Source organism: Asterias rubens, chromosome 3, assembly GCF_902459465.1.
Source record: "Asterias rubens chromosome 3, eAstRub1.3, whole genome shotgun sequence".
NCBI classification, from domain to species: Eukaryota; Metazoa; Echinodermata; class Asteroidea; order Forcipulatida; family Asteriidae; genus Asterias; species Asterias rubens.
In genome coordinates this window covers 4,727,157-4,754,732 of record NC_047064.1, presented here as the reverse complement: position 1 = coordinate 4,754,732, position 27,576 = coordinate 4,727,157, and the positions used below count along the sequence as shown (strand labels likewise).

Here is a 27,576-nt window from a genome sequence, read left to right as displayed (position 1 = left end):
TCCGACACTTGTGTTCTTAAGCAAGGCACTTTATCATGATTGCTTCTCTCCACACTGGAGAACAAATGGGTTCCAGCGAGAGCTTGATGGGGAGTATAGTCCGATGGACTGTCACCCTGTCTATAAGGGGGGAATATTCACAGCCATTTTGGTGCCAATGAACTCCCAAAAATATCGGCCCCGACGAGCTAAATTGGCTGGGGCAGACTTCCTTTTTTTTTTTTTTTTTACTTACAAAGGGGATCAAAATGATGAAAATAACCAAGTTTAAATGTGCACTAATATTTATTTCATAATGAAATCATTTTACAGCAAATTGAAACAAAACAAATTTTTGTTTGTGCAAAATCAATAAAAAATTTCCTCGTCAGAAGTTGTTTTGGTGAAGCATCGATGCAATTAAATTTATTGAGTGAGAAATACATTCACAGTCAACCAATAGTCTTAAATACGGGAAGTGGGGAACACAACTTGATAAATGATATTTAAAAGACAATTAGAATGTTCCGAATTAGTTGTTGAGTACAATACATTCAAGCAATTATAAATAATAGTTCTTAACACACCTTTGTCTTAACCTTTCTCCCTCCCTCCCCTTTATCCCTCTATTTATACCCTTCATCTTCTGCTGGCCCTTTAAACATAGATTTACTATTTACCCTAAAACTAACCCTCTGCGCCTTATCCCACAAACTTTTGCACGTACCATTATTTTCCTGCACCCCTTTATACCCTTTACCTGAACCCTTCGCCTTCTTAACCCTTTGCTTCACTCTTGCCTTTACGCCCACTATTTCCTTCACTCCGTATACCTTTCATTTACCCTTTACTTTAGCCTTCCTAACCTTGCCCCTACACTGCACTTGACTTTACCCTTTCCTTTAACCTTACCCTTAAAATTTCCTCCACCCAGTACCCTTTAAAGGATTTACCCTATACTCTTAATCTTTCCTCCACCCAGTATGCCCTTCATCCTACCCTTAATCTTTTCTCCACCCAGTACCCTTTACCTTACCCCACTTTAGCCTTATACATATTGACCGTACCCTGGCTTTATCTTTAACCTCAATCTTACCTTAACATTGCCAATACCACTACCCGTTCCTTTCCCTTAGCCTTGTCCTTATCGGATAACCTTATCATAATAGCATTTTTTCTCCAGAAGACGATCAGAGCATTCTGATCGAAACAATAAGTTGAAAACGTCAAGTTGAAGCCAACGGTTCTTTTTAGAACCATGCACCCTTACCCAAAGAGATGGTCATTACGTGGTGTTACCACAAACCTTTCCATATCGGTTTTCCACCATGAAACGTTTCAAATCCTTAACACCAAAATCCCACCCTAAATTCAACACCAGTAATAATGCACACGGAAACCAACGGATACCAACAAGAACAACAGTGCCCAACTTCATAAAGCCGTTTAGCAGAAAATAATGCTTAACAAATTAATAATGCCAAGCGAAAAATGAGTGGGACACCAGTCACAACAACGTAAATTTATTGGAATGCGGGCCGGCAACCTGTTTTTGATAAGCAATATTTTCATGTGCTTAGCAAGGTTTTTTTTGTGCTTACAGGCTTTATACAATTGGGCACAGGTTACCGCCCGTCGCAGGGCCTTCTTAATGTATTGTAATTTGAATGTGGGAGAAAACATTGTAAGATGGCTTCACTAAAATAATGGAGAGGGTCAAACTCTACGTAGGAAGAATCCGAAACAGTATGGCTCTCCAAGGAAATCCATTTCAATATTCTGAGAACATGAGTCGATTTACTTCATGTGATAGACTCTTACTGCTGATCATGCCCAGTGCTCTGTTCTGCACGAAGCAATTTGATATACATGTTGTATATATATATTTTATTTTAAATACAAATACATTGTGTTGACCCTTCACACGAGAGCAATTTAGCAAGGGTCTCTTGCTAAATTGTAGCATGGTTGTGCTATTTTACAATATGTACCTCGTGTGAAAGGACTAACTATTGTGTACTTATATCCAAGGCCCCTTGTAAAATCTTGTCAATAATTGCTAGATTTTAAATCTGCTTAAATTAAGCAAGGGACCACTGTTTATTGCTGCCGTGTGAATAACTTATAAGTCGACCTTTGGAGTCTAGCATGGCCCATCCGTGTACGAGGTGATGTTGAGTCTTTCTTCTTTTATCTTTTTGCACATGACGCAGTCAGTGGGGAACTGTCGATTGCCGTCCGCACAGACCGGGGAATAAATTCTTGGGCATCCTGTCCTATCCTCCCATTTCTCACAGAAATTAGGTAACTATACCGGAAAAATAAGAAACAGAGAACAATATTGTAATTTCTTCTTTTCCCCTATCATTGGACTGTGGAAGTATTCCTCGAGAGCGTATGTTTTTTTTGTGTGCAAGAATCTGGACTTTCGGGCAGCCAAAGCGTGTGACAGTGACAACTAATTTTTTTTTCATTGTGATGTTTTGATCAACTTAATCCACCAACTATGGTTTGACAAAAATAAATAAAATACAATAAAAACGTTTTGCAATGCAATGTGATCGTCGTCGTCGTCGTCGTCGATCACCAAGATAATTATGAGCAAGTTCGGGTGGCGACCATTTGCCAACCACTGGTCAATATTCCATGGTTACCTATGCATTCAATACATCCTGGGTACCAGGCAAAATCAACCTATGGTCGACTATAGTCGACTATAGTGCCGCACTCGAACTTGCTTATATATGATGTAGAAAGGTTTGTGGAATGATAATCTCAAAATGAAGTGGGGTGGTTCTGAAAAGAACCGTTGGTTTCAACTCTTTGAAACCAACGGTTCTTTTCAGAACCACCCCATCTCATTTTCAGTTTATCATATTACATGTTTTTGTCGCAAACCTTTCTATATCGTATGTCCGCCATGCAAAGTGTCAAATCCTACCATATAAATTATATTGTTTTAATAAACTATTGGCTATCATTTTCGAATGTCCCATATGCTTGGTATTAAAGGGAAGGTACACCTTTGGCAATTGACCAGTCTTGGTGTATCCCAACATAAGCAAAAAAAAAACAAAACAAAAAAACAAGTCTGTGAAAATTTGAGCTCAATTGGTCATCGGAGTTGCGAGAAAATGATGACAGAAAAAACACCCTTTTTGGACGAATTTGTGTGCGTTCAGATAGGAATAAAAGACTTCTAGCTAGAAGTCTGTTATTATTTTAGCGAGAAATTACCTCTTTCTCAAAATCTATGCTACTTCAGAGTGAGCTGTTGGTCACAATGTTTTATACCACCAACAGCTCTCCAATGCTAGTTACCGAGTCAGTTTTTAATTTAATATTTGTTTTGAGTAATTACCAAACGTGTACCTTCCCTCTAAGCTATGGTTCAATCAGCGCCCAAGTGGTTTAGAGTAACTCACCTGCCATTCGGTGTTGCACCCATCAGCCAGAAGGACAACTACAATGGAGAATTGAAAAAAATAATAAAAAATACTATAACTGCATCGTGGTCTGACATGGTCTTGCCATGGTCTTGCTAAGTCCATTATTCAATGGTTGCGTTGACGGGTATTACATTAAATAAATATTTGTCTAATTAGAATGATGATCTTTCCGCCAAGGGAATACAATTTCATGTATTGTTTATAAATAAAACAATTCAATTCAATCAAACTCAATTCATTTCAAGGGAACTCGCAAACCCCCGCAAGGGAACAACCCATCTGGCAACAGCCGATCTCCCTCATAATATCATTGGTCTATGATTAATATGCATAGCACGGGTCAAGACAATTGTGACTCAGCAACTAAAACAACATGTCTAGTCGTTGTGAAATCAGCAATGAGCTTGGTAGGATTCGAACCCCCGACCTGAGATTGCAAGTCCTGCAGCCTAACCACTATATGCTACGGTATTCGTAAATACTTGTACACACCACCCAAGGCTCCACAACAGGTTTCACCACGCATCATCGAGTTCAGTTCCCGCCTCTATTTCCCGCCTTCATGCATCACTGATGATCCACCGCCCAGTACATAAGCAGCATGCAGCATCAGAGTCCAGCATTCTCCAGAAGACGATCAGAGCATACTGATCGAAACGTCGAGTTAATCCAACGGTTCTTTTCAGAACCACCCCAACTCATTTAGAGATTGTTATTACATGGTGTTACCGCAAACTTTTCTATATATAAATACTTGTCGTTTCCCCAAAGTGTCCACAATAAAACTAAAGCGTAACAAAACGTTCAATGGTCTCCACTGGTATAACAATCCTCTACTCTGGAATGTGGTCAGGGTTCCCGAGTTATGGACAAACCCTTAGATTTTGATTTGTCCACAATGCATGCTCGGAAAAGTGTAGGCCTACTCGCTAGTGCTTTTACACGTCGCTGTTGGGTAATAAGACATCCGTCACCTGATAAGGCTGCATACTCCCCACCAGGGAGCTGAGATGGTTTAAGGAGTGATTGAAGGCCCAGTGACCAGGGGTAATAATGTGAAGCGCTTTGGGACGCCCTCCGGGTGTGAAAAGTGCTATATAAAAACGGGTTATTATTACTATTATTATTATTATTATTATTAGTGCAGTTAAAAGGCAGTGGACACTATTGGTATTCAAAATAACTATCATTATAAAACCTTTCTTGGTAAAAGTAATGGGGAGAGGTTGATTTTGAGAAAGAAATAATTTTCAACGAATTAGATTTCGAGACCTCAGATTTAGAATTTGAGGTCTCGAAATCAAGCATCTGAAAGCACACAACTTCGTGTGACCATGATGCGACACGGTACCGTGTTTTTTTTTTTTTTCATTGATATCTCGCAACTTCGACGACCGATTGAGCCCAAATTTTCACAGGTTTGTTATTTACTGCATATGTTGAGATACACTAACTGTGAAAACTAGTCTTTGACAATTACCAATAGTGTCCAGTGTCTTTAATAACGATCCTATAATGCCAAGTAGTTCGGGCCGATTTTATACCTTCCGCCAAGGTAGTATATAGTTACAAGACAGTCCTTTTCAGAACTGGGAAGTCTCCCGAAAAATCTGCTTCACGGTAGTAGAGTATAACAGCAAGACAGTTCTCTAAAGAGCAAACTCTACCTGGCAAATATATACACACATGGTGTTCCCGCAAACCATTGATACCTCACCATGCAATGCCTCAAATTCCAAATAATAACTAAGTTGTTGTTGAGCTTACCTCCAATGGCGAACAACCACAACAGAACATAAACTGATCTCATGGTGTTGTTTGTAGCCCAGTTACGACACCTTGTTGTGATGTTGAGAGAAAATTCTATTCTGTACTCTGGAAATAGTGTTGTTACTGTTTTATATAGCTTTGATAGTCTATAGAGTCTCGTTTATTTACACTTCAATTGCTAAGAAGAATATAGCAATCTGTAGAGTATCGGGAACTAATTTGCATAGTGATCACATGCCCGTGTGCCTGCTGGTAGAATAAGTGGTGGTGTAAACCATGGGGGAGAAATAGGCCCTTTTCGAAACTACGGCTTCGGCTCCAGATTCGGCTCAGGCTAGCTTGACCCCGCAGTTGTTTTACAATATTGCGTGTGTTTTTTTGCGTACCCGCTCAGGGCTTCATACGGGAGGACGGGGCCTGAAGCCGAATCCAAAGTCAAAGCCGTGGTTTCGAAAAGGTCCATAGTGTGCAAACGTTGCATGAGAAGCCAGACTGCATGCAATCTAAAATCGACCTTTACTCAAACGATTATGATTTTTTTTTTGACGGTGAGGACGTGGGTTCGTATCGCTAAAACTGATAACATGTGGAATGTTATGGCACAAGGTTGCACAAATTTATTGTATACACAAAAAGATGTTTCAGGCGGTCCTTCCTCCATGCATTAACAATCGAACAGTTTGTGATAGTTGTAAGTTTCATCACCGTCATTCAGTCAATGACTCCAACTGTTTGTTTCTTTGTTGTTGTTTACCTTAGTATTGTTTAGTAGACTAGGCAATCGATTACCGACATTTAATTTGTGACCAACCGTTCCCGTTAGGTGTAGACTTGTGTACAAGTCGTTGAAATGTCTGTCGTGATGATAGCACAACGGCTCTCCCGCAACTAAATTATCCCTATAGTTGCGACAGACATTTAACGATTTGTCCGCAAGTCTACGGCATGATGTTCTACCACGTTCTCGTTATCTTTAATATAATCTTGTTGACTTCGTTTAATGGTTAACTAACATTGATGTCGGTGTTGTTTTTATTTTGTTTTACACGTCAGCAAACGGGGAATGTAAATATAGGATAGTTTGACCTTTTATTTTATTATGCAAATATAATCAGATACCCAGATTGATAGCGAATACATTAAAAACATAGGCCCAATTATTGTTGGAAAGTATCTTGTAATCGAAAAGATAGCAACAATTTCACTTTATCTTACTAAACTAAAGTGCGTGTGTGTCCCCATTACGGTAAATTGACATAGAGTTGATTCAAAAGAGGGCGCCATCAATTTCTACACATTTTGCCGTAAAGATCTTTTCGCAAATATTGCGCAAGCGCTAACTTGGTTGCTATAGCTACAGACCACCTTGCACCTAATTACATTACCCTTTTTGCAGTGCAAGCTTTTTAAACAAAACGTTTCAACGTTTCCGCCTTGGAATTCTACAAATCATGAACAATTTTCAGATTTGTCATAAATGAGATATTCTGTCCTGAAAAAAAAAAAAAAAAAAAAAAAAAAAAACTAGACATTAAGTGTTTGTGAACAAACACGAAGCTGTTCCGTAATGTTTTGCTTGGATTATGTGCTTCATTACCCAAGGAATATATAACTGGAAAAAAAAAGTTTCAAAAAAGATGTGTAGCTCTTGGTATAAGGTCACACTTCCCGGTTGACCCACAAGTAAAGGTCAAAATGGGCCCACAGCTACCAAAGACTAATCTGCAATGCCAAGGAGTCTATAACTGAAAAAGTTTAAGCAATCGGTTGTGAAGATCTTGATATATAGTCCCACTTCCGGTTGCCCAGAAGTAGAGGTCAACATAGGGTCACAGTTTTTCAAAGTTAATATTTATTGCCTTAGAGTCTATAACTGAAGTTTGAACATTGGCTTTGTACTTCTTGAGATATTGGCCAACTACCGGTCGACCCGGAAGTAAAGGTCAACATGGGGTCAAATGTGTTTCAAACTAATCTTGAATGTCCAAGGAGTCTTTAACTGAAAAAAGTTTGAAAATCGGTTGTATATTTCTTGAGATATGGTCCCACTTCCGGTTGACCCGGAAGTAGAGGTCAACTTGAGGTCACGGTTTGTCAAAAGTTATATTTTCATGCCTAAGGAGTTTATAACTGAAAAAAGTTTTATAACCTGATGAATAGTTCTTGAGATATGGCCCCACTTCCGGCCGACCCGGAAGTAGGGGTCAACTTGAGGTCACGATTTTTCAAAATTAATTTCCAATCCCCAAAGAGTCTTTAGCAACAAACAGTCTTAAAATCGGCTGTATACTTCTTGAGATATGGTGCTGCAAAGATTTTCTGATTGAATATGCAAATAAGGGTCATGTGGTTAATTAGTTACTAGTTGCCATTTTTCAAAAACAAATTAAAGATGCAAACATCACGACATCGTCTTCTCAGACTCTCCCCAAGAGTCCTCAACCCATACAGGTTCGCAGTGTGTTGCAAGAGCCATAGAGATGTCTAAATACTGAAATGAAAGTGACTGCCCCAATTTATGAAGTACTACGTTGTACCCATGATGCCAAGATCCTAATTGATTAATTAATTAATAGACGAACATTGATTGCTTTTATGGACTGAAACAAATCTTATTAGAATCAGTGTATTTTTCTACACATATGATATTTAGGAAACTAACAAATAAACTATTTAGAAGTTATTGTGTTTTTGACCAGTTTAAAGTATAGATTTGAAGAGCCATTGTGTTTGTGCACAGACACAAAACGTGCATTACATGACGTCATGGTGACGTCGTCCAGAATTTTATGTCGGAAATCACATTAACAGGACCTGACTAGTGTATAGCTGAAAAAAGTTTCAGGATCGGCGGTCTAATTTTTGAGATATGGTGTTAACTAGGTTTGCTAATTAAATATTCACAAGCTTAATTAAGGCTTATTAATTAATTTTTTTTACATTTTTTACGATAAGAATTAAGCTTATGTTCTAAGCTTCAATTTGGTATAATAAACTCACTCTTTCGTATTATGGTTTAGGAGATTAGGCTGCCGCAAAAACGTGTACAAACACTATGGGATTTAGGGAGAAACAAAGAATAATAATAACAAGGCATTAAGTGTTTGGGAACAAACACGAAGCTGTTCCTTCTTGTTTTGCTTGGATTATGTGCTTCATTGCCCAAGGAATATATAACTGAACAAAGGTTTCAAAAAAGTTGTGTAGCTCTTGTTATAAGGTTTTACTTCCCGGTTGACCCGTAAGTAAAGGTCAACATGGGCCCACAGCTACCAAAGATTAATCTGCAATGCCAATGAGTCTATAAAATCGGTTGTGTAGATCTTGATATATAGTCCCACTTCCGGTTGACCCAGAAGTAGAGGTCAACTTGGGGTCACAGTTTTCCAAAGCTAATATTTATTGCCTAAGAGTCTACAACTGAAGTTGAACATTAGCTTTGTACTTTTTTAGATAAGGGTTCACTTCCGGTTGACCCGGAAATAAAGGTCAACATGGGGTCAAAGTTGTTTCAAACTAATCTTGAATGCCGAAGGAGTCTATAACTGAACCAAAATTGATAATCTGTTGTATAGTTCTTGAGATATGGTCCCACTTCCGGTTGATCAGGAAGTAGGGGTCAACTTGAGGTCACGGTTTTTTAAAGTTAATATTTTATGCCTAAGGAGTTTATACCTAAAAATATTTTGAAAATCTGCTGTATAGTTCTTGAGATATGGTGACACTTCCGGTTGACGCGGAAGTAGAGGTCAACTTGAGGTCACAGTTTTTTCAAATTAATCTCCAACCCCCAAGGAGTCTTTAAAAACAAACAGTTGAAAAGTCGGCCGTGAAGTTCTTGAGATATGATGCTGCAAAGATTTCCTAATTAATATGCATGTGCCACTTCGAAACCAGTATTGGCCCAGAAAAAGTTTTCTATACCATTAATTTTGTCAAAATGGCGTGGCGCTAAAAAAAAGTATTGGCCCAGAAAAGATTGTCTATGGTACAGCTACAAAACCAGTGATGGCACAATAGAGGTTTTCTACCATTTTGCCAAAATGGTGTGCCGCCAACAAACCAGTAGACAGATAACTTTCATTTCACAGTAAACTTTCATTATCAGACGAAAATTCAACCAGCATTTTAACTCGAAAGTTTTTATTATAAAATAAAAATGCAAAAAGTATATCAAATATATTAAATTTAAATGAAATTACTTTGCAATAAAAAAGTTCATTACAATAAAGTGTAGTTGTCCATGATAAACACAAAACATAAAAAATGAAAAAAACAGCAGCAATGAATAAATCAAATTAAAAATGCTATGTAAAAACCAATAAAATAATAAAGGAGGTATACATTTTAGAATTTTGTTTTATTAACAGTATTCGGTTTCTCAAAATGCCGGTACCATCAGGGGTCGATTTCACAGAGAGTTAGGCCTAGTCCTAACTTAGGACATAGTCCTTGGAGATATAAGAAACGTATGGCTAGTCCTAAGTTAGGACGATTAACTCTTCCTAACTCGAGATAAGACTAGTCTTAACTCTTTGTGAAATCCACCCCAGCTTCAATAACTTGCATGGGCTAATTCCTTTTTAAATATCACTAGCAAATCAGTAATGATGTTTTGTAGGGTTGGGGAAGGTGGCTAACTGTATTGTGCATTAACATAAATTATTATTATTTATTGCCGAGTACAGCGTGTTAACACAAAAGTACACACACAGGCAACTTTTGTATTTTATCTGTCTTTTGAGAAGGGGGGGGGGGGGGGGTTGCACCATTAGGCCCGTATTATGTTGGCAGGATTCACAAGTAATAGGTAAAATAGTAGTATAAAAAATGCACTTGGAAAATGAAAGAATGGGTATAAGCGATTAATATTAATTGTATGGCGAGTTAAGCTGATACAAATAAGATTGAACAAAATTCTGCTTTCACCATCCTGGAGTCATTTTAGCTTCAACTATGCTTTGTTAAGCGTATCTCTTAGTTATTACACCATGGAGTCGCATACAAACTCAAGCACAGTGATGCTCAGCGTCCATAGACTTGATTTCAAGTCTGAGGTGGCTGTTATTCCTCTGTGTTAGCTGTCATGGGACAAGGTAACAATAGGGCGCTATTTGGGGCAATACTGTATTTGCTATCAAGTTGACTGGAAGAAACGATTGCAGGCTTGAATCAAGTTTACACGGTTCACCGTAGTAAAGTAAATAAGGAAGTTAATGAATTTTCTTTTCTATTTGGTATAAAGGGTTAACCGTTTGAGTTTGTGTAAAAAAAACGAAAGAGGTGGTTGAATAATAATAACAACAGGTTATGTGTTGTTTGTGGACTGTAATGGCATTTTCGTGTTGAAAAAAAGACATTTCCCGGTAAGTTAGCAGTCAAAATGTAATGGTTAACCGTGTGGTGAACCGACAGACATGAACGCAACACTGTGCTTTTCCCATTCACATTCAAATTCAAAACACTTGACCCCCCCCCCCCGCCCCCGCTCAATGTTGACTGTAATTCGGAACACAGTCGGCAAATCGAACAGTCGGCAAATGGAACCAACATTGAAAGGGGGTAGGGGTGGCCCAATGAGGTATGGCCGGGATTGTCTGAGTTAATTTCGTATTTTTTTTCTTGTTTTTAAGTTACGAGATAATGCTTTTACAGGACTGATAATATCAAAAGACATTGGATATGCGTTTATAACTGAGTAGGGCATTAAAAAACACATGTCTTCATTTATATTATTTTATGGACTTTATACCGAACAACAACAGATGCAAGCCAAGTTACATAATTAATTTAGGTGTAACCCATGAATATAGTTATGTTTTATTTGTGAAAGCGAGTAAAGCAAAGTCATGTCAAGGAGTCCATTTCAGCGAGCATGAATATGCAGTGTGAGAAAAGCCAAAATGGTGTGCCGCCAACAAACCAGTAGACAGATGACAGAAAGTAAAACTTTCATTATCAGACGAAAATTCAACCAGCATTTTAACTCGTAAGTTTTTATTGATAAAATAAAAATGCAAAAAGTATAACAAATATATTAAATTTAAATGAAATTACTTTGCAATAAAAAAGTTCATTACAATAAAGTGTAGTTGTCCATGATAAACACAAAACATAAAAAATGAAAAAACGGCAGCAATGAATAAATCAAATTAAAAATGCTATGTAAAAACCATCAAAATAACAAAGGAGGTATACATTTTAGAACTTTGTTTTATTAATAGTATTCGGTTTCTCAAAATGCCGGTACCATCAGGGGTCGATTTCACAGAGAGTTAGGCCTAGTCCTAACTTAGGACATAGTCCTTGGAGATATAAGAAACGTATGGCTAGTCCTAAGTTAGGACGATTAACTCTTCCTAACTCGAGATAAGACTAGTCCTAACTCTTTGTGAAATCCACCCCAGCTTCAATAACTTGCATGGGCTAATTCCTTTTTAAATATCAAGTCGGTTTAGTAATTAGAAAATATTTCTTTACCGTTTTGCCAAAGCCAGTATTGGCATGATTGACCCCGAAAAGGTTTTCTATATGACACCGAGGTTTTCTGCCTGTTTTCCCAAATGGTGTGCCACAAAACCAGTATTGGACCACTGCAGGTTTTCTACTACTTTCTCAAAATGGTGCACCGCTACAAAACCAGCGTTGTCCCATTAAAGGTTCATCATTTTGCCGAAACGGTGTGCCGCACAAAACCAATATTGGCCAAGACAGGCAAACCTCCGTCCTAACTAAAATAGTTTGCCTCTATAAAACCGACATTGGCCAAGTGTGGGCACTTTACTAGCAAGGACATGACGCTTGACCGGAAGAAGGCCAGCACTGGCCCAATTCTGGCTCAATATCATCATCATAATTAACGGCACCGTATCGAAACTCGACGCCGGTACATGCCACCATTGGCTCGATACTGTACTGTTTGTTAGGCTATAACTGAAAAAAGGTTTGAACATAGGTTGTGAAGTTCTTGGGATATTGTCCTACTTCCGGTTGACCTGGAAGTATAGAGCTCGGTCAATATGGGGGCCAAATTCTGTTAAGGTTAATCCTTAATGCTCAAAGAGTCTCTAAGTAAAAAAGGGTTTGGAAATTAGTTGTGTAGTTTTTGAGGTATGGTCCCACTTCCGGTTGACCCTGTAGTAGAGGTCAACAAGGGGACACATTTTTCAAAGTTAATATTTAACACAAAGGAGTGTGCAACTGAAAAAAGGTTTGAAAATCGGTCGTATAGTTCTTGAGATATGGTCCCACTTCCGGTTGACCCGGAAGTAGAGGTCAACATGGGGTCGCGGAAACTGGAACAAGTTTGAAATAGGTTGTATAGGTCTTGAGATCTGGTCCCAATTCAGGTTGACCCGAAAATAAAGGTCAACATGGGGTCACGGTTTTCCAAAGTAAAAATTTAAAAGGAGTCTATAACTGAAACAAAAAATGAAGATTGATTGTGTAGTATAACTGAAACAAAAAATGGGCCAACTTCCGGTTGACCCGGAAGTATACTTCTTGAGATATGGCGCTCTATTAAGATTTACTAATTAAATATGCAAATGAAGATCACAAGGTTAATTTATTAATAATTTAAAACAAAATTACGTTTAGAGTAAAGCTTATTTTCAAGCTTCAATTTTATATAAGATTTAACTATTTTATCTTTATACTTTATTCACCCCCCTAAATTAAGAACTTTATATAGTACGTTTTTCGCTTTGGATTCAATTAATACGTGCCTCTCCGTTTATTACAAGGAAATATTTGTATAATACTTTACCTATAGCCTTTTATAAAACGTTTTGAGTGCGTCCCGGTCTCTGTTTGTCCATCACATTCATGATGCACATAATAATATGTGTTTTCCATCAAAACGGTTTTTGTGTGGTCATAATGTTCTCACCACCTCCGGGTCTGTTTACACAGGGCTACTTATATGATTTCAGATTTCCCCTTACACACAAAACTATCGGTAGAGACTCTTGTTCAAAATCATTTCCCTTCACTGAATATAAATATTTGTATTTCCCCGGCATACACTATTTCCGGAAGACGACAGCCAATTGTGGGACATAGATAAACCTTCCACACCCTCTCCTACCCATTTGTTATTATTATTATTATCTTTTTAGAAATAGCTGATTAATTTGATGTTTGTTGCGTTCCCCCTTACATAGCTATAAAATGGTACTCTTCTAAAAATGTTTGGCAAGTCAGTCAACCCGCTGGTGAATGTAATATTTATTCCTCCATGGTGGTGTTAACTAGAAAATAACAACAACTTATATCCACAATCTACACAATCATAGGTTTTGAAGTAGGCATGCACCGACCGGACGCAAAATTCGGATATCCCAACATCCCATCACCGGTTGCATAAGTTGACCGATTGCAAAAAGCCACCACCGATCCCTAAAGTTGACTGATTGCAAAAGCCACCACCGATCCCTTAAGTTGACCGATTGCAAAAAGCCATCACCGATCCCTAAAGTTGACCGATTGCAAAAAGCCACCACCGATCACTAGAGTTGACCGATTGCAAAAAGCCACCACCGATCACTAAAGTTGACCGCATGCAAAAAGCCATCACCGATCCCTGAAGTTGACCGATTGCAAAAAGCCACCACCGATCCCTAAAGTTGACCAACTGCAAAAAGCCACCACCGATCCCTAACGTTGACCGATTGCAAAAAGCCACCACCGATCACTAAAGTTGACCGATTGCAAAAAGCCACCACCGATCACTAAAGTTGACCGATTGCAAAAAGCCACCACCGATCACTAAAGTTGACCACCGATTGCAAAAAGCCATCAACGGTCGTGAATATGCATGACCGATCGCTATATACCATCACCGATCATGAACATGCATGACCGATCGCTAAAATGGACCACCGATCGAGTTTTATCACCGCTCGCTAAAGTTGATCACCGATCGCATAGGACCACCACCGATGACAAATTTGATCACCGGTTGCAAAAGACCATCACCGATGATTAAATGCCTCTTTGGCGTTCCATAGTGTTTGGGGTCCCCAATCGGTGTGCACTTGTCTCGTGCGGAAGCGGAGAGTAAATACTCCCAATTCTGTGTGGCTGATGCAGATAAATATAACCGCAGTCTCAGACTTGAAGTCAAGCCTAGTCGTGGAAGGAAGTTGCGTCACGGATCACACACTGTTGAATTCTAAATCGGACCTTAATTCTTACTCGACCATAAAGCGATTTTATGAATTCGGAATTGGGACATTCTTCGAACTTCGAACACGGGGCGGACGTCGGAGGGTCGTGGGTCGTGGGTCGTGGGGGTCTGGGGGGTTTTAGAACAACCCCTTTTTAAACACAAAAAGCAGCTTAACCATGCCTCATGTTCAAGTTGTGAATCCAGGTGTTCTGCTCAATTTCTGCAATTTTGTAAAGCAAAATGTTTTGCCTGTTTATTATAAGCAGCTATAAAACTGAGCCACTCAACCACCAGAGAAACGATCAGCATAATCAAATCTCTGCTTTTGTATTCCTGTCAAAGAGTTTTTGTTTGTCGATCATGGTCTAATTTCCGAAAGTAACGCGAAACACTGGAATTAGTTTAGGCAATTGGTCCTCGGCGCAAACAAGGTGACTTTACCCGTAAATCATTCCAAATCCCGGGCGGTCTATTTTCGTCGTCTACGCTCGTCGCCTGAAACGAGCCCGGTCAAAGACGCGCCATGCTCAGAGCTTAATACGTTTTTACATGCTTTGCTAAAACCATGTGCTATTTCTACCTCCATGCTAAAACTAAGACTAAAATAGTTTTCGTGACATTTATTTTTACTCCTTTCTCAAAAACCTCAACAACACGGCAAGCTTTCAACTATCATTATCTTCCCTCCATGCTTTGTAACGTATAACCATGTACATGTTTGTAGACTCTCCTCCATACAAGAACGTACACCAAAGATCGTGCTGCGCGAAGACAAAATCAGGACCGTTTTATTTTCCAGGAAAGAAGCTTCTCATGAGCCAAAAATTGGGGAAAAAAGAACATGTTGTACAGATCGTTTTAATGTAGGTACATATTTCTGATTGTAAAAAAAATGTAAAATGTATGCCTCTATATATTGATTTCGTCGAAATTCGAAGAGGATTCGAACTCAGATCATCTAGGTAATAGCACCCGCGTTTAACCGCGGCCCCATTGGATCTATCAACACAGATAACGCGATTTTATTCCTTATATAATAACTGTAAACATTTAATAAAAATAATTACAAGATGACGTGAGATATAAAATTATTTCATTTTGCACATCTTCAATACCCAGAGAATCAATATATGAAGAATTTTTGAAAATCGGACGTTTATTTTGGGAGATATGCTGTTAACAAGATTGCCTAATTAAATATTCATATCTTTAATAACTCGGCTAATTGATTAAGAGATTAAAAATCATACGTAGAAAAACTAAGTTACGTACTAAGCTTCGATTTAATATAGGACTCAAGTCTTTCATTTCTACCGTTTCTAAGATTATTTTTGGCACAAAAAAGTCGTGCGTTAAACCTATGGCGTTTTGAAAAAAAAAAAACGTTTCTAAAACGTTAAAAAAATCTCGACGAAAACAATACCTGTTCCGACGGACGGTCGGAACAGCTAATGATAATAAAAATAATAAAAATCTCGACGAAAACAAAAGCTGTTCCGACTGGATCGGAACAGCTAAAAAAATTAAGCAGGAGATCCGTGCTCTACGAATGATTGAGAGGTGATCACACTAAACAAAAAAGGGGAAGCACATAGTTGCGATAAAGTAATTAAATGTAAAAGTTTGTTCAGTTCACGTGAGATGTTTCTCAAAACTTTTCAAGAGGAGAACGACTTCATCAGCTAAGCACTCGAAAATGTTGTTACACTGAAAGGGCAAGTAGGGCACCAAGGCATTTTCTCCTTGGTAAAGGGCACCCTATGAGGAAGTTGTAAATTTCTACTTGAGCATTTCAAGGGCACCAAGGCAATGACCAGGGAGCATGGAGGCAATCGCCTTACCCATTGTGCATTAAGAATTTCAGATTATTGTATCAATACAATATCGCTAGGTTAAAGATGCTATGTCAGATTTTTGTCCCAAACATTAAAAAATAGATTTTTTGAGTGAATAGTATTTCAAAGAGAATCACCCGCTCTAACGATTTTTTTTTTAAACCTTTACTTTTAATGGTCAGGAACTAATTTTAAGCACTTTATTTCACTGCTACTAATAACTGGCAGACTTTTTCGAGCAATGGCTCAAATGAAAGCTTGTAACTTTCTCGACCCTCATCAAAATACCTATTGAATTTTAAATCAAAATTTTTTGGTCAAATCAGCAAAACATCTGACATAGCATCTTTGATAAATTTATGGATAAAAGTTGTCTGTTCCCTCCGAATATTAATTGTTTCCTTCCTTGGGAACGAAATAGATTTTGGGGATAACAAGTGATATATATATTTTTCCATTTAGTACTTTGAAGATAAATGTTTCTCAAAATGCATTATACGAACTAAAGCTGCTGTACTTCTTATCACGTAAGTTTGTATTGACATTAATCCTCAGAGTCATTACAAAAACGTAAACAGACCCTTGAACTTGAAAGTTGAGACGAACATTATTTTAGCATAACAAACTTTTTCGTGACATTTATTTCCTATTTTTTTCCCCCAAAACTACAGCTGCAGTAATACTTTAACGACAGTGGACACTATTGGTAATTGTCAAAGACCAGTCTTCTCATTTGGTGTATGTCAATATATGCATGAAATAACAAACCTGTGAGAATTTGAGCTCAATTGGTCGTTGAAGTTGCGAGATAAAAGTGAAAGAAAAAAACACCCTTGCTACACGAAGTTGTGTGCGTTTAGATGGTTGATTTCGAGACTTCAAGTTCCAAACTTGAGGTCTCGAAATGAAAATATTCGTGGAAAATTACTTCTTTCTCGAAAACTACTCCACTTCAGAGGGAGCCGTTTCTCACAATGTCTTATGCCATCAACCTCTTCCCATTAAACGTTACCAAGTAAGGTTTTATGCTAATAATTATTTTGAGTAATTACCAATAGTGTCTATATACTGCCTTTAAGGTAAGCTTTCTACATTGGGGTTTCTTTACAAAAAGTATACATTCCTCTTGGATTCACGTAGTTTATGGCCATGAACAATTGTTTAGTCAAATTCAGCAATGAATTATTTAAAAGTAAAATGAGCTTACAAATCAATTTTGAAAACTTGAGAACGAGACTTGACCTTCGTATGCAGCAACAATTATATTTATGAACGATTGACGTTAATGACGTTAATTATAAACTACAGGTCTCACCATTAGTGCGTAGATGGCAAGGGGTTTCTAAACGAAATCACAAAGTAGGTCTACTCGACCTTTTTTCACCGTTTATTCTAGCAAAGTATTTTGTGAGTTATTAAATTGTATTAAAAACAAAGTGCATTGGTTATAATATTTACTTTCAAGGACCTATAAAATAAAAAGAAATGTTGATTTTGTCGACCATTGGTTGAACACTGTGGTCGACCATTTTGGAACCAGCCTCGAGCCCTTGGTCCCAACGCTATTTTCTAATCTAACAGGTGTACAGCGCAGAGAGGAACCAGTGACACTGTAGGGAAAAGGCTGAAGAATGACTAGACTTCCAAATGAGTCGTTCGAGTGAGTGCGTCGCTGCGCATGTACGTTGCTGGTCAGTAGTCAACCACGGGTCGACTAAAATGTGCTCACTCGAACTTGCTCCAAGTTGTCGTCTGGACGAGCAATAGTGGCCTTAGATTTGATTGAATCCTGGACCTATAACTAGTACAAACAGGATACTTTCAAACATGTTTGTGTTGTTACTATTGATCAACATTTCGACTGTATTCATCAGAAGTGTACCGTATACAACAAAAAATAAGTAATAAATGTTAGTTTTAAAAATAATGACATTGTTGCCATTGGGTGTGAACTGAATTGTGTCTGATTTGGGCGGGGAAATGGGTGCCGACTCTGGGGGTGTAAGGGGGGGGGACACCTCCCTATACTTCCTCGAGATCGAAGTGTTTACAGTTATATGGGATGTTGTGACGCGTGATGCTCCTGGTGCAATCTGGTGTTCTAGGAACATCTGTCCCCGGAGGCATGTGCCATTCTCAAACAATTTCCCGATGTTTTTTTTTTTAATCGATTTAGAATAACGAAATTCTCCCAATCGAAAAGCACTACGACAAAGTTTTCCCGATGTTTGTTTTTTAAGGATTCCCTTTTTTCAATCGATTTAGAAGAACAACATTCCCAATTGGAAAGCATTACGACAGTGGCATTATTGTGAAGAACAGGAAACTCAATTCTGTCCCCCATATGGAGAAGGTTGAATCAATAGAGGGCGCTATCAGACGAAGTTTGTGTATACAGCTCGCTGTATTTGGGTGGGGCGCGGAAACTTCTGCTACACCGGTGTTACGCCACTACCCCTCTCACTATCACGCGGCCTTTGTTTTATTTGAAAAAAAGCTAGAAAAAGGAAAAATTTGATGATTGTTTTTTGGCACTCTTCTTCTCAATTCACGGAAGACCTATGAAGTCACTTAGCCGGTGGGTCCCTTTAAGACGGCGTATGGCTCGTGTTTACTCGGGTCTCAACATGATTCATCACATAGTCACGTTATATTTACAGATAAAGCTGATAATGTGATGGGACAAAATGCAAAGATAGTGTAGGCTAAGAGTCGTGGTCTGTATTGTATCCGTTTATGAAGTAAATAGTGACAATTTTGTACAACTACGTGCGTGGCTGGACACCATCCAATGCGATAAAGTCAACATTTCAACATGTTGCCTAATTATTCTTCTAATACACGTAAGCCCGCGGTAATTAGCTGTTGTCTATAGTATATGAGTATATTGTTCTTTTAAAGGGTTTGTGTACGTTTGGTAATGACTCTGAAAACTAAGGTCAATAAAGACACCTGTGGTAAGAAGTACAATCAGCTTTGGGTAGTAAATGCTTTTTTTTTTCTCTCGTTCCACTTCGAAGTTCTGTGCGGTTATGGAAAGATATATCACTTTTTACATCCCCATATTTGAATATAAGAGACATAGCACAATGTTTTCGTTGATAGAGTTGTTTGCTTATTCTGAAATTCACGTGGAAATTCTGTTTTTATCAATGAAGAAATTTCACGCTAGGCACATTTTTGCGTTAGCAGGTCTATGAAAGTGCGCCCAGATCGTAAGGCTGTTGTGTGTAAAGAACAAGGGGGCGGGGGGAGCGCTGAACAAGTAAAAATTTTAATCTGTTATTTTCCAAGCAACGTGTAAGTTTCACCCACGCTGACCTGGATACACACACACAGGCTTAATTTCAAAGAGTTACTAAAGCACTTACAATACAAGTAGCTTAGCACAAGACCTTTTGCTTACCTGGGTAAGATTACCAGCCTAAATACCGTATCACAAAGCAATTGGTTCATGCTTAGTTTTGCTTAAATCAGAAAACTGGTATTAAGCGTTCTGCAGAGGCAGCTCTATCAAATTGGGCCATGAACTTTTTTCGTCAGAGGTATCGAAACTTGGATATCTTAGTTTGGGTACATTTAAAGGGAAACTCTATTAATTTGGTGAGTTACAATTGAATAGATGTCTGAGATCACCGAAACAATGATAACATGTTTAAAGGGGGCGGGGGGGGGAGCACAAGGGAGTGCCTTTATTTTCATGAAGGGGCATTTCTGGGCAGTAAAAACTGTAGTTCCCTTTTGCGCGTTTTCCTTAGCATCTGCTTGTTAGATGGAGGAGACTTCACGTGTGATTAACTGCAATGAAACGGTTCCAGCCTCCCCCCTCACAAAAAATACGAAGTTAAACTAGAACAAATTGTAATTGCTCGAAGGTCATTTACAGAAAATAGAAGCTGCTAAAAAGGTACCCAGTGAGTACAGGAGAAATCGAGTGAGGGACTATATCAACTATGTTTATCTTATTATTGACGATCGTGAAAATCGCATTGTTCTCTCTAAATGTAAAAGAGTGAAAAACACCACTCTTTTCATTTCGAGTTGTCCTTCATATGACTCTTTAAAAAGAGTGGTGGTTATTTCACTCTTTTTGAAGGGTTTCCCCCAGGACAGAGTGAAAAATTACTCAAAAAGATGCAAACTTCAATCTAAAAGAGTGGAAGACCACTACAAAAAAGAGTTTTCCCGAATAATATGGCTCTTCAAAGAGTGTTTTTTTTTTCACTCTTTTGCATTTAGAGAGTTGAAAGATCATTTATTAGTGTTGAAACCAGCAGGACTGTTGCTGAGGTAGTAAAAATAGGAGAAGAGGAGGACGAAGACGACGAAGACGACGAAGAAGATGTTCCCTTCCGCCGTCTAGCTGAACAAATTATGATGACAAAGGTGAAGGATAGAGGGTGATCCATCGTCCATTAGAACGCAACCTGGGGAGCTCTCGCTATCTCCAGCTCCATCGCACGGCTGGACCTCTTATCGCACGAAACGGAGATTATGTTGCGCTGAGTGTTCCCGCTCCAGTGCAAGTTACCAAGGTAACTTGGCATCATCGCTCGCTGACATCACACCGTTTGGTCAAATCAACGCAGAATTTGATACTACTACTCGGACTTCGAGACAGAAAGTAAGAAAAAACAAAAGAGCAAGAGACCAATCCAAGAACTGACTCCGCGGTTAATTATACGATCCCATAAGCTAAAGTAGTAGTCCCAGCAAATTTTCTACACCTTCCGCCCGGCCACAGGTAGTATAGTTGAAAAGCATTACAGTTCTTTTTAGAACCTAGAAGTCTCCCGAACAATCCGATAACTCTACTCTGCGGTGGTAGAATAAAGAAAGACGGTTCTCTAAGAACAAACTCTATCTGGCAAGTATGTTACACACATGGTGTTACCGTAAAATAAATATACACATGTACATTGATACCTCACCATGCAGTGCCTCAAATCTATAACATAATACAAGACTAAGACGGGCAGTTCAATTCAGAAATGAGGAGTCTTTTAAGTTCCGGAAATCTACGTTGTGGTAGTAGAGCAGTCTCCCGAATTCTGAAACACGTCTATATAATTGTCCTCAGTTGTAGAATATAATAGACAAGACACTATTGGTAATTGTCAAAGACTAGCCTTCACATTTGGTGTATCTCAACATATGCATAAAATAACAAACCTGTGAAAATATGAGCTCAATCAGTCATCGAAAATGCGAGATAATAATGAAAGAAAAACAACCCTTGCAACACGAAGTTGTGTGCGTTTAGATGGTTGATTTCGAGACCTCAAGTTCTAAACTTGAGGTCTCGAAATCAAATTCGTGGAAAATTACTTCTTTCTCGTTTTATGCCATCAACCTCTCCCCTTTACTCGTCATCAAGCAAGGTTTGATGGCAATAACTATTTTGAGTAATTACCAATAGTGTCCACTGACGTATCAATGCGCCTTACATGCCCTGGGCATGGTCATTTGGGCCATTAGCATTCCTATAATATGTAATCTTTCTCAGCTCCCTGGGGATTGTACAGCCCCGGGCTGCCTAGACTTTACTCAAGTCTCAATCCCGTGCCATCACTAGAAAACTATTGTTTTGTGATGCTAAGGGACCCTTGACACGAGAACGGGACTTGAATCAAGTCTACTGGCTGCCGCGCATGGTTCTCAGGGAGGCGATCCTTCTAAATCCTTGCCCTTCCGTAAATTAAACTAGAAACCTCGTTACTCATCGGGCTCTTAATTAACATTAATAACTATTTTGAGATTTTTTTAATATAAAAATGACGCATGTCGAGTTTATAATTAATGCTTTAATGATTAAAAGCGCTGTCCGCTATTGGCGATTACTCAAAATAATTAGTGATGCAACTAATTGTTGCCCCCTGCAAGTCTATAATTAATGCTCACGCGCATCAGACACGTAGGCAACAAGGCCGTTGTTATATTTAAACATTTATTTATGGATGTCCTTAATTTTACCTCTAACGAAGGTCCGGTTCGGATTGAAAACTTAGGCCATGTTTCCCATATTTTGAACATTGACTTATTTTATGCTAGGTTTAATACAGGGTAATCGTTTTAAATGTTCTTTTATGTAATTTGGTTACCTCTCTTGGTTGTTTAAATATTGTATAAATATTAATAAATATATCCTAAATAAATATGAATGGTAAACCCTTTTTTTATCGCTTCAAGGCAGTGGACACTATTGGTAATTACTAAAAAATAATTATTAGCAAAAAAACTTTCTTGGTGACGAGTAATAGGGAGAGGTTGATGGTATTAAACATTGTGAGAAACGGCACCCTCTAAAGTGCCATAGTTTTCGAGAAAAAAAGTAATTTTCCACGAATTTGATTTCGAGACCTCAGATTTAGAACTTGAGGTCTCGAAATCAACCATCTAAACGCTAACACCTTCGTGTGACAAGGGTGTTTTTTCTTTCATTCATATCTCGCAAGTTAGATGACCGATTGAGCTCAAATTTTCACAGGTTCGTTATTTTATGCATATGTTGAGATACACCAACTGTGAAAGCGTGTCTTTGACAATGCCTTTAAGTTCAACTTTCATCAGAAAGAACACTAGAACGGGGTCCTATTCTTCAACGCTGTCGTTGCAGCCAAAAACCACCGCCGTAGCTAAACAGGTTACCCCATGTACAGTCCATTATAGTGGGTGCGTTTGTTTAGCTTCCCTGGGTCGACCCCGGTGTGTGGCGGTTTTTTTTTCCCCAGCACGAGTGTGTGCAGATAATTACCCACGTTCGTCCTGGAAAAAAAAACCCGCCACACACCGGGGTCGAACCAGGGAAGCTAAACGAACGCACCCAATGATGTAGGCTAAGGAGTCTGGCTGGTTGGTAGAGAAGCATGCACTACCTTCCCAACTGGGCCCAATTTCATAGCGCTGCTTAGCGGCCGATTTTGTGCTTACTGTGCAATTTCTTTTTCATAGCGCTGCTAACCGTAAGCAAACAAACGAACAGGCATGCTAACCTTCCGGTGCTTACCGCCGTACGAACATAAATGACGTCACAATGCAAATCCATGGTAAACACGCAATATGTCCGCCCAATTTTTCTGCTAACTTGTGAAATACGCTAAGGCTTAAGCAAATTTTTCTGCTTTAGTAAGCACGCAAATTTGCTTACCGTTAAGCAGCGCTATGAAAGTGGGCTCTGTTTACAGAGCAATTAAGGCCGGTTTATAGTCGGTCGCGCGATGGTCGCGCGACGGAAGACTTGCGCGCAATCCTAAGACTGAGGCTTAAAAACCATGTATTTTTATGATCGCGCGTCAAGATTTCCGACGCCCGACCATCGCGCGACCGACTATAACTCGGCCTTTAAGGTGTCTTGCTCAAGGACACACGTGTCGTGTGCTGGATTCGAACCCACACAGTCACACACTGCTGCTGACAACATCAGGGCCCAGTAATACAGAGCTGCTTAAGCACAAAAATAGCTTAGCACAACACAATTATGGTTACCAGAATAAGGTTACCAGCAAAACCATGTATAATTTGTGACTGGTATCATGCAAATTTGTTTGCTTAGCAGACAATTGTAAAGCAATATTTTCCGCTTAACTTACTCTATGGAGTTGGGCCCAGAGCTTGGGTCAGATGGGCGAGACTGCTCAGCCACGACACGCTGTACTGTTTTCATGTAAACAGTAACCACTTGTATACACATTCAAGCAAAAGAGGACAATAGGGTCCACGGTTCGGGAAAGGTCCACAGTTGGAAAATAATGTACAAAACCAATGGGAGTTGTAGCAAAAAAGTATGAACAAAAGAGGGACTTGGAGGTCCACTGTTGAAGGCGTATACAAACTTCTGTGTGGGTATCTCTAATAAGTTGGTGTGTTCCTGATGATAAATTGTAGTGTTTACCCGACGTTTCATTCAAGCAGCTCTAGTTGTCTTCAGAGCTAACGGAATATATCAACATGCAAATAAGGTTTATGATGCAACATTTTATGTTATGGATAAAACTTCAAAACCGACAACAGATTCGCAACTGGATCTAAAAACAAACCACGCACAATTGTCTCCAGCAGTTTTAGTGCTCGATCAACAATGCACTGACATGAACATTCATTTTCTTTTATGTTTCAATTTTCCCAAATTTCCCAATGAATGATGGATGCAGGTTTTTTTGGGTTATCTCCCCCAGTTTCGCAAAGCCTGTTTATTTGATTCGTGTGAACGCAATCGTACTCTGTCGCAGGTCATCTCCCGAGACTGAATTTATTTTGTACTTTGATATAGCGTCATCGTGAGAATGACATCAGGGTTGTTTGCTTAAAACAGATTCACAAACATCCGACAAAAACAAATACAGGAGACAGCCCCACCAAACAGACAGGCAAAAAGCCGATGCTTTGTGTTTCGTAGTCCAGTCTTTTTAACATGCAGACCACGTTTCTTGTATGTTAAGTTCAGTGCCTTTAAAATGTTGGCACACTCTGTATACGATAAATACAAAGATAGACTGATGATTAGACTTGTGGACAAGTCGTTAATGGTCTGCCGCGGCGGTGTCGAGTCGTGGCGTTGGTGTCGGAACGATTCAGGCTTCCGCGATCGAATACTGCTCTCGTGAGATCACTGCTCTCGCGCGAACTTCTGGTTGCCGACTTCTATACCGTAGTCGTGAGAGCAGTAGTCTCGCGGGGCCAGCAGTCTCGCGAGAATACCGCGGGAATCGCGGGTAGATACGGCATATAGAGTCGGAACGATGTCACCGCGACAGTCATTTAACGCCTTGTCTACAAGTCTAACTGATGATGTGTGAAGAGGTAGAGAGAGGAGAGAGATTACAAAAAAATAAAGAGCCCGGAGCAGGAAGCCCGCAGAGACACCGTTTCAACGAAGATGCTCCCCCTAAACGCAGGAGCTCTGAGCCCGCTCTAGGTATCGACCGGGCGCCAACAGTTCCAGGTTTGATTCCGGGGGTAAGGTTATAAACTTACCCCCTTGCGATAACCGGCCAGGCGCGGTGTCTGGAGAGCCGTGATTGACAAACAGCTCTCTTGCGGGTGTGCTCTCGAGTCACCTTGGTCCCCCGTGACACGGCGGCGCAAAAGCCACTTCCAGAGGGAGGGGGGAAAAGTGGGTTGTAAAAATACACATACAATGAGAGAGGATGGAATCACGGCACTTATTAGGTGAATCGTTTATAGTGTGGTCGATCGTACACCACTTCGGGTTTTAATCTCGACTTCAAGAGAGACACAAACAGTGAAGACAAGAGATGACATGTTTTTGAGTTGATCAATAGTTGATACATTATGTATAGGGAGATCAAATCTCCTTTGGGCGGAACTCTACATAGATTCACCTTTGTATGTGCAGACACATGAAATGCACGCACAGCTCTCTCGCAGGGCTGACGTATTATAGTGGCCCTGAAGGGACATCAGAAAACACAACTCATTTTATTCACGTCTACTATTAATACAACATTGATGCTGACGGCTACATAACTTAATTTAGTTATAACTTAATTACAATGTGTTAAAGAGGCTCCCAGATCGAATACAATGTTAAGTTGTATAATCGTTTCCCAGAATTATAGATAGGGTACTATTTCAAGTCTCAAAACTCGCGTCAAAGAGTATTTTTTAGACATCATATACCCTTCCAGCACATTTTCTTTTCTCGAAAAACCTTCATTGACGTCATATTTTAAATGTTTATTACGAGTCTGTACCCTTATGTACAGGTGTTTGTTTTATGTTCGTTACTGAATGTTGATGATATTTCAATAAAAACAAAATTTAATTTGAGATTATGACTCCCGCAGAAGTTTCTCTAACGATCTTTTTGTTGACGTCCTGTTTCACATTTCACTCCGAAAATATGAAGTTTAAAGAATTTTTTTTTTACATTGATTAAAGACACTGGACACTATTGGTAATTTTCAAAGACCAGCCCCCTCACTTGGTGTCTATTCGTAATAACAAACCTGCTCAATCGGTTGTCGCAGTTGGGAGATAATAATGAAAGGAAAAAACACCCTTGTCACACGAAGTCGTGTGCTGTGATGAGTGCATAACAAAAGTGAACTTGAACCAGAAACGCTTTTTCATATTAATGTTAATGTTGTTGTTGTTGTTGTTGATGTTGTTGATGATTTAAAACTGCTACTGCTGTCACTGTTGCTGTTGTTTCCGTTGCTGTTGCTGTGTCTGTTACTGTTCATTTTTCTGTTGCTGTTGTTGTTGGACCATAATAAGGTTAGTAGTAACTGAAGAACGGAAATACCTATTGTCGAGAAGACATTGCAAGACTTCCCCGACGTAAGAGGTCTCATGTGCCGTTGAGGAAATTAAATGAACAATATACAATTATTCTTCAATGTCTTGTCTCTATACTCGCAGTTTTTCAAGAAATAACCCGTAAAACCGTATGAAAGGGTTAAATGTAATTTTTGAAATGCAAAACTCCGGCGCCGTTTCCTCTCTGTTTTGTATGTTCAATATCTCTACATGACTTGTAATCATAATAAGCCCATATTTCTCGATATTTTTTGACAAATTATGAAGCTCTTTAGACGCTTGCTCTTTCTTGTGTTTATTGATTTGTCTTTGTGTTAAGAAGCATCGTGACATTTTTATTAGAAATGTTTATTTTTCCAATTTTGAGACGTCAAACCGAATTGCTTAAAAAAAAAAAAACATACAGTAGGCCTAAGGGCCTTCTAATATTCCCATTGACATACACTAAGAATGATCGTTGAAATATCCCTCTAACTAACGGAAAAAATCTTCCGAGGGCGTTGTGACCAAAAAGGTTCCTCGCTTGATGAACTAACAAAAACACCCGAAAAAACCCCCTGAAACCACCCTGCCAACAAACACTCTCTTCAGAAAAAGGTGCTCGTCAACACTGGTGAAAACACTAATAATGCGTGTTAAAGACACTGGACACTATTGGTAGTTGTCAAAGACCAGTCTTCCCTCACCTGGTGTATCTCAACATATGCATAACATAACAAACCTGTAAAACTTTGAGCTCAATTGGTCGTCGAAGTTGCGAGATAACTATGAAAGAAAAATACCCTTGTCACACGAAGTTGTTTGCTTTCAGATGCTTGATTTCGCGACCTCAAAAAATCTAATTCTGAGGTTTGGAAATCAAATTCGTGGAAAATTACTTCTTTCTCGAAAATGACGTTACTTCAGAGGGAGCCTTTTCTCACAATGTTTTATACCATCAGTTTCTCCCCATTACTCCCCATCCATCAAAACACCCGAGAAATTACGGTAAATGGTGGAAAAAAGGAAGGGGGAAGGGTAAAGACTACATAGAAAACCCCTGATAAATACAAATTTGAACCTTTCTCTGCCATTTTAGGCACTCAGGACA

At 39.1% G+C, this 27,576-nt stretch overlaps 1 protein-coding gene across 1 annotated transcript; it reads right to left on the bottom strand.

Annotated features, from left to right (window-relative positions):
* Positions 1–288: 288 nt before the first annotated feature.
* Positions 289–5,422, bottom strand: LOC117287722 (trypsin inhibitor ClTI-1-like). The gene is made up of 3 exons (XM_033768223.1): positions 5,196–5,422; positions 3,405–3,442; positions 289–2,287 (listed from the first exon to the last, which is right to left on the bottom strand). The coding sequence occupies exons 1-3, from the start codon at positions 5,236–5,238 to the stop codon at positions 2,123–2,125; spliced, it is 246 nt and encodes an 81-aa protein (XP_033624114.1). The 5' UTR covers positions 5,239–5,422; the 3' UTR covers positions 289–2,122.
* Positions 5,423–27,576: the final 22,154 nt, after the last annotated feature.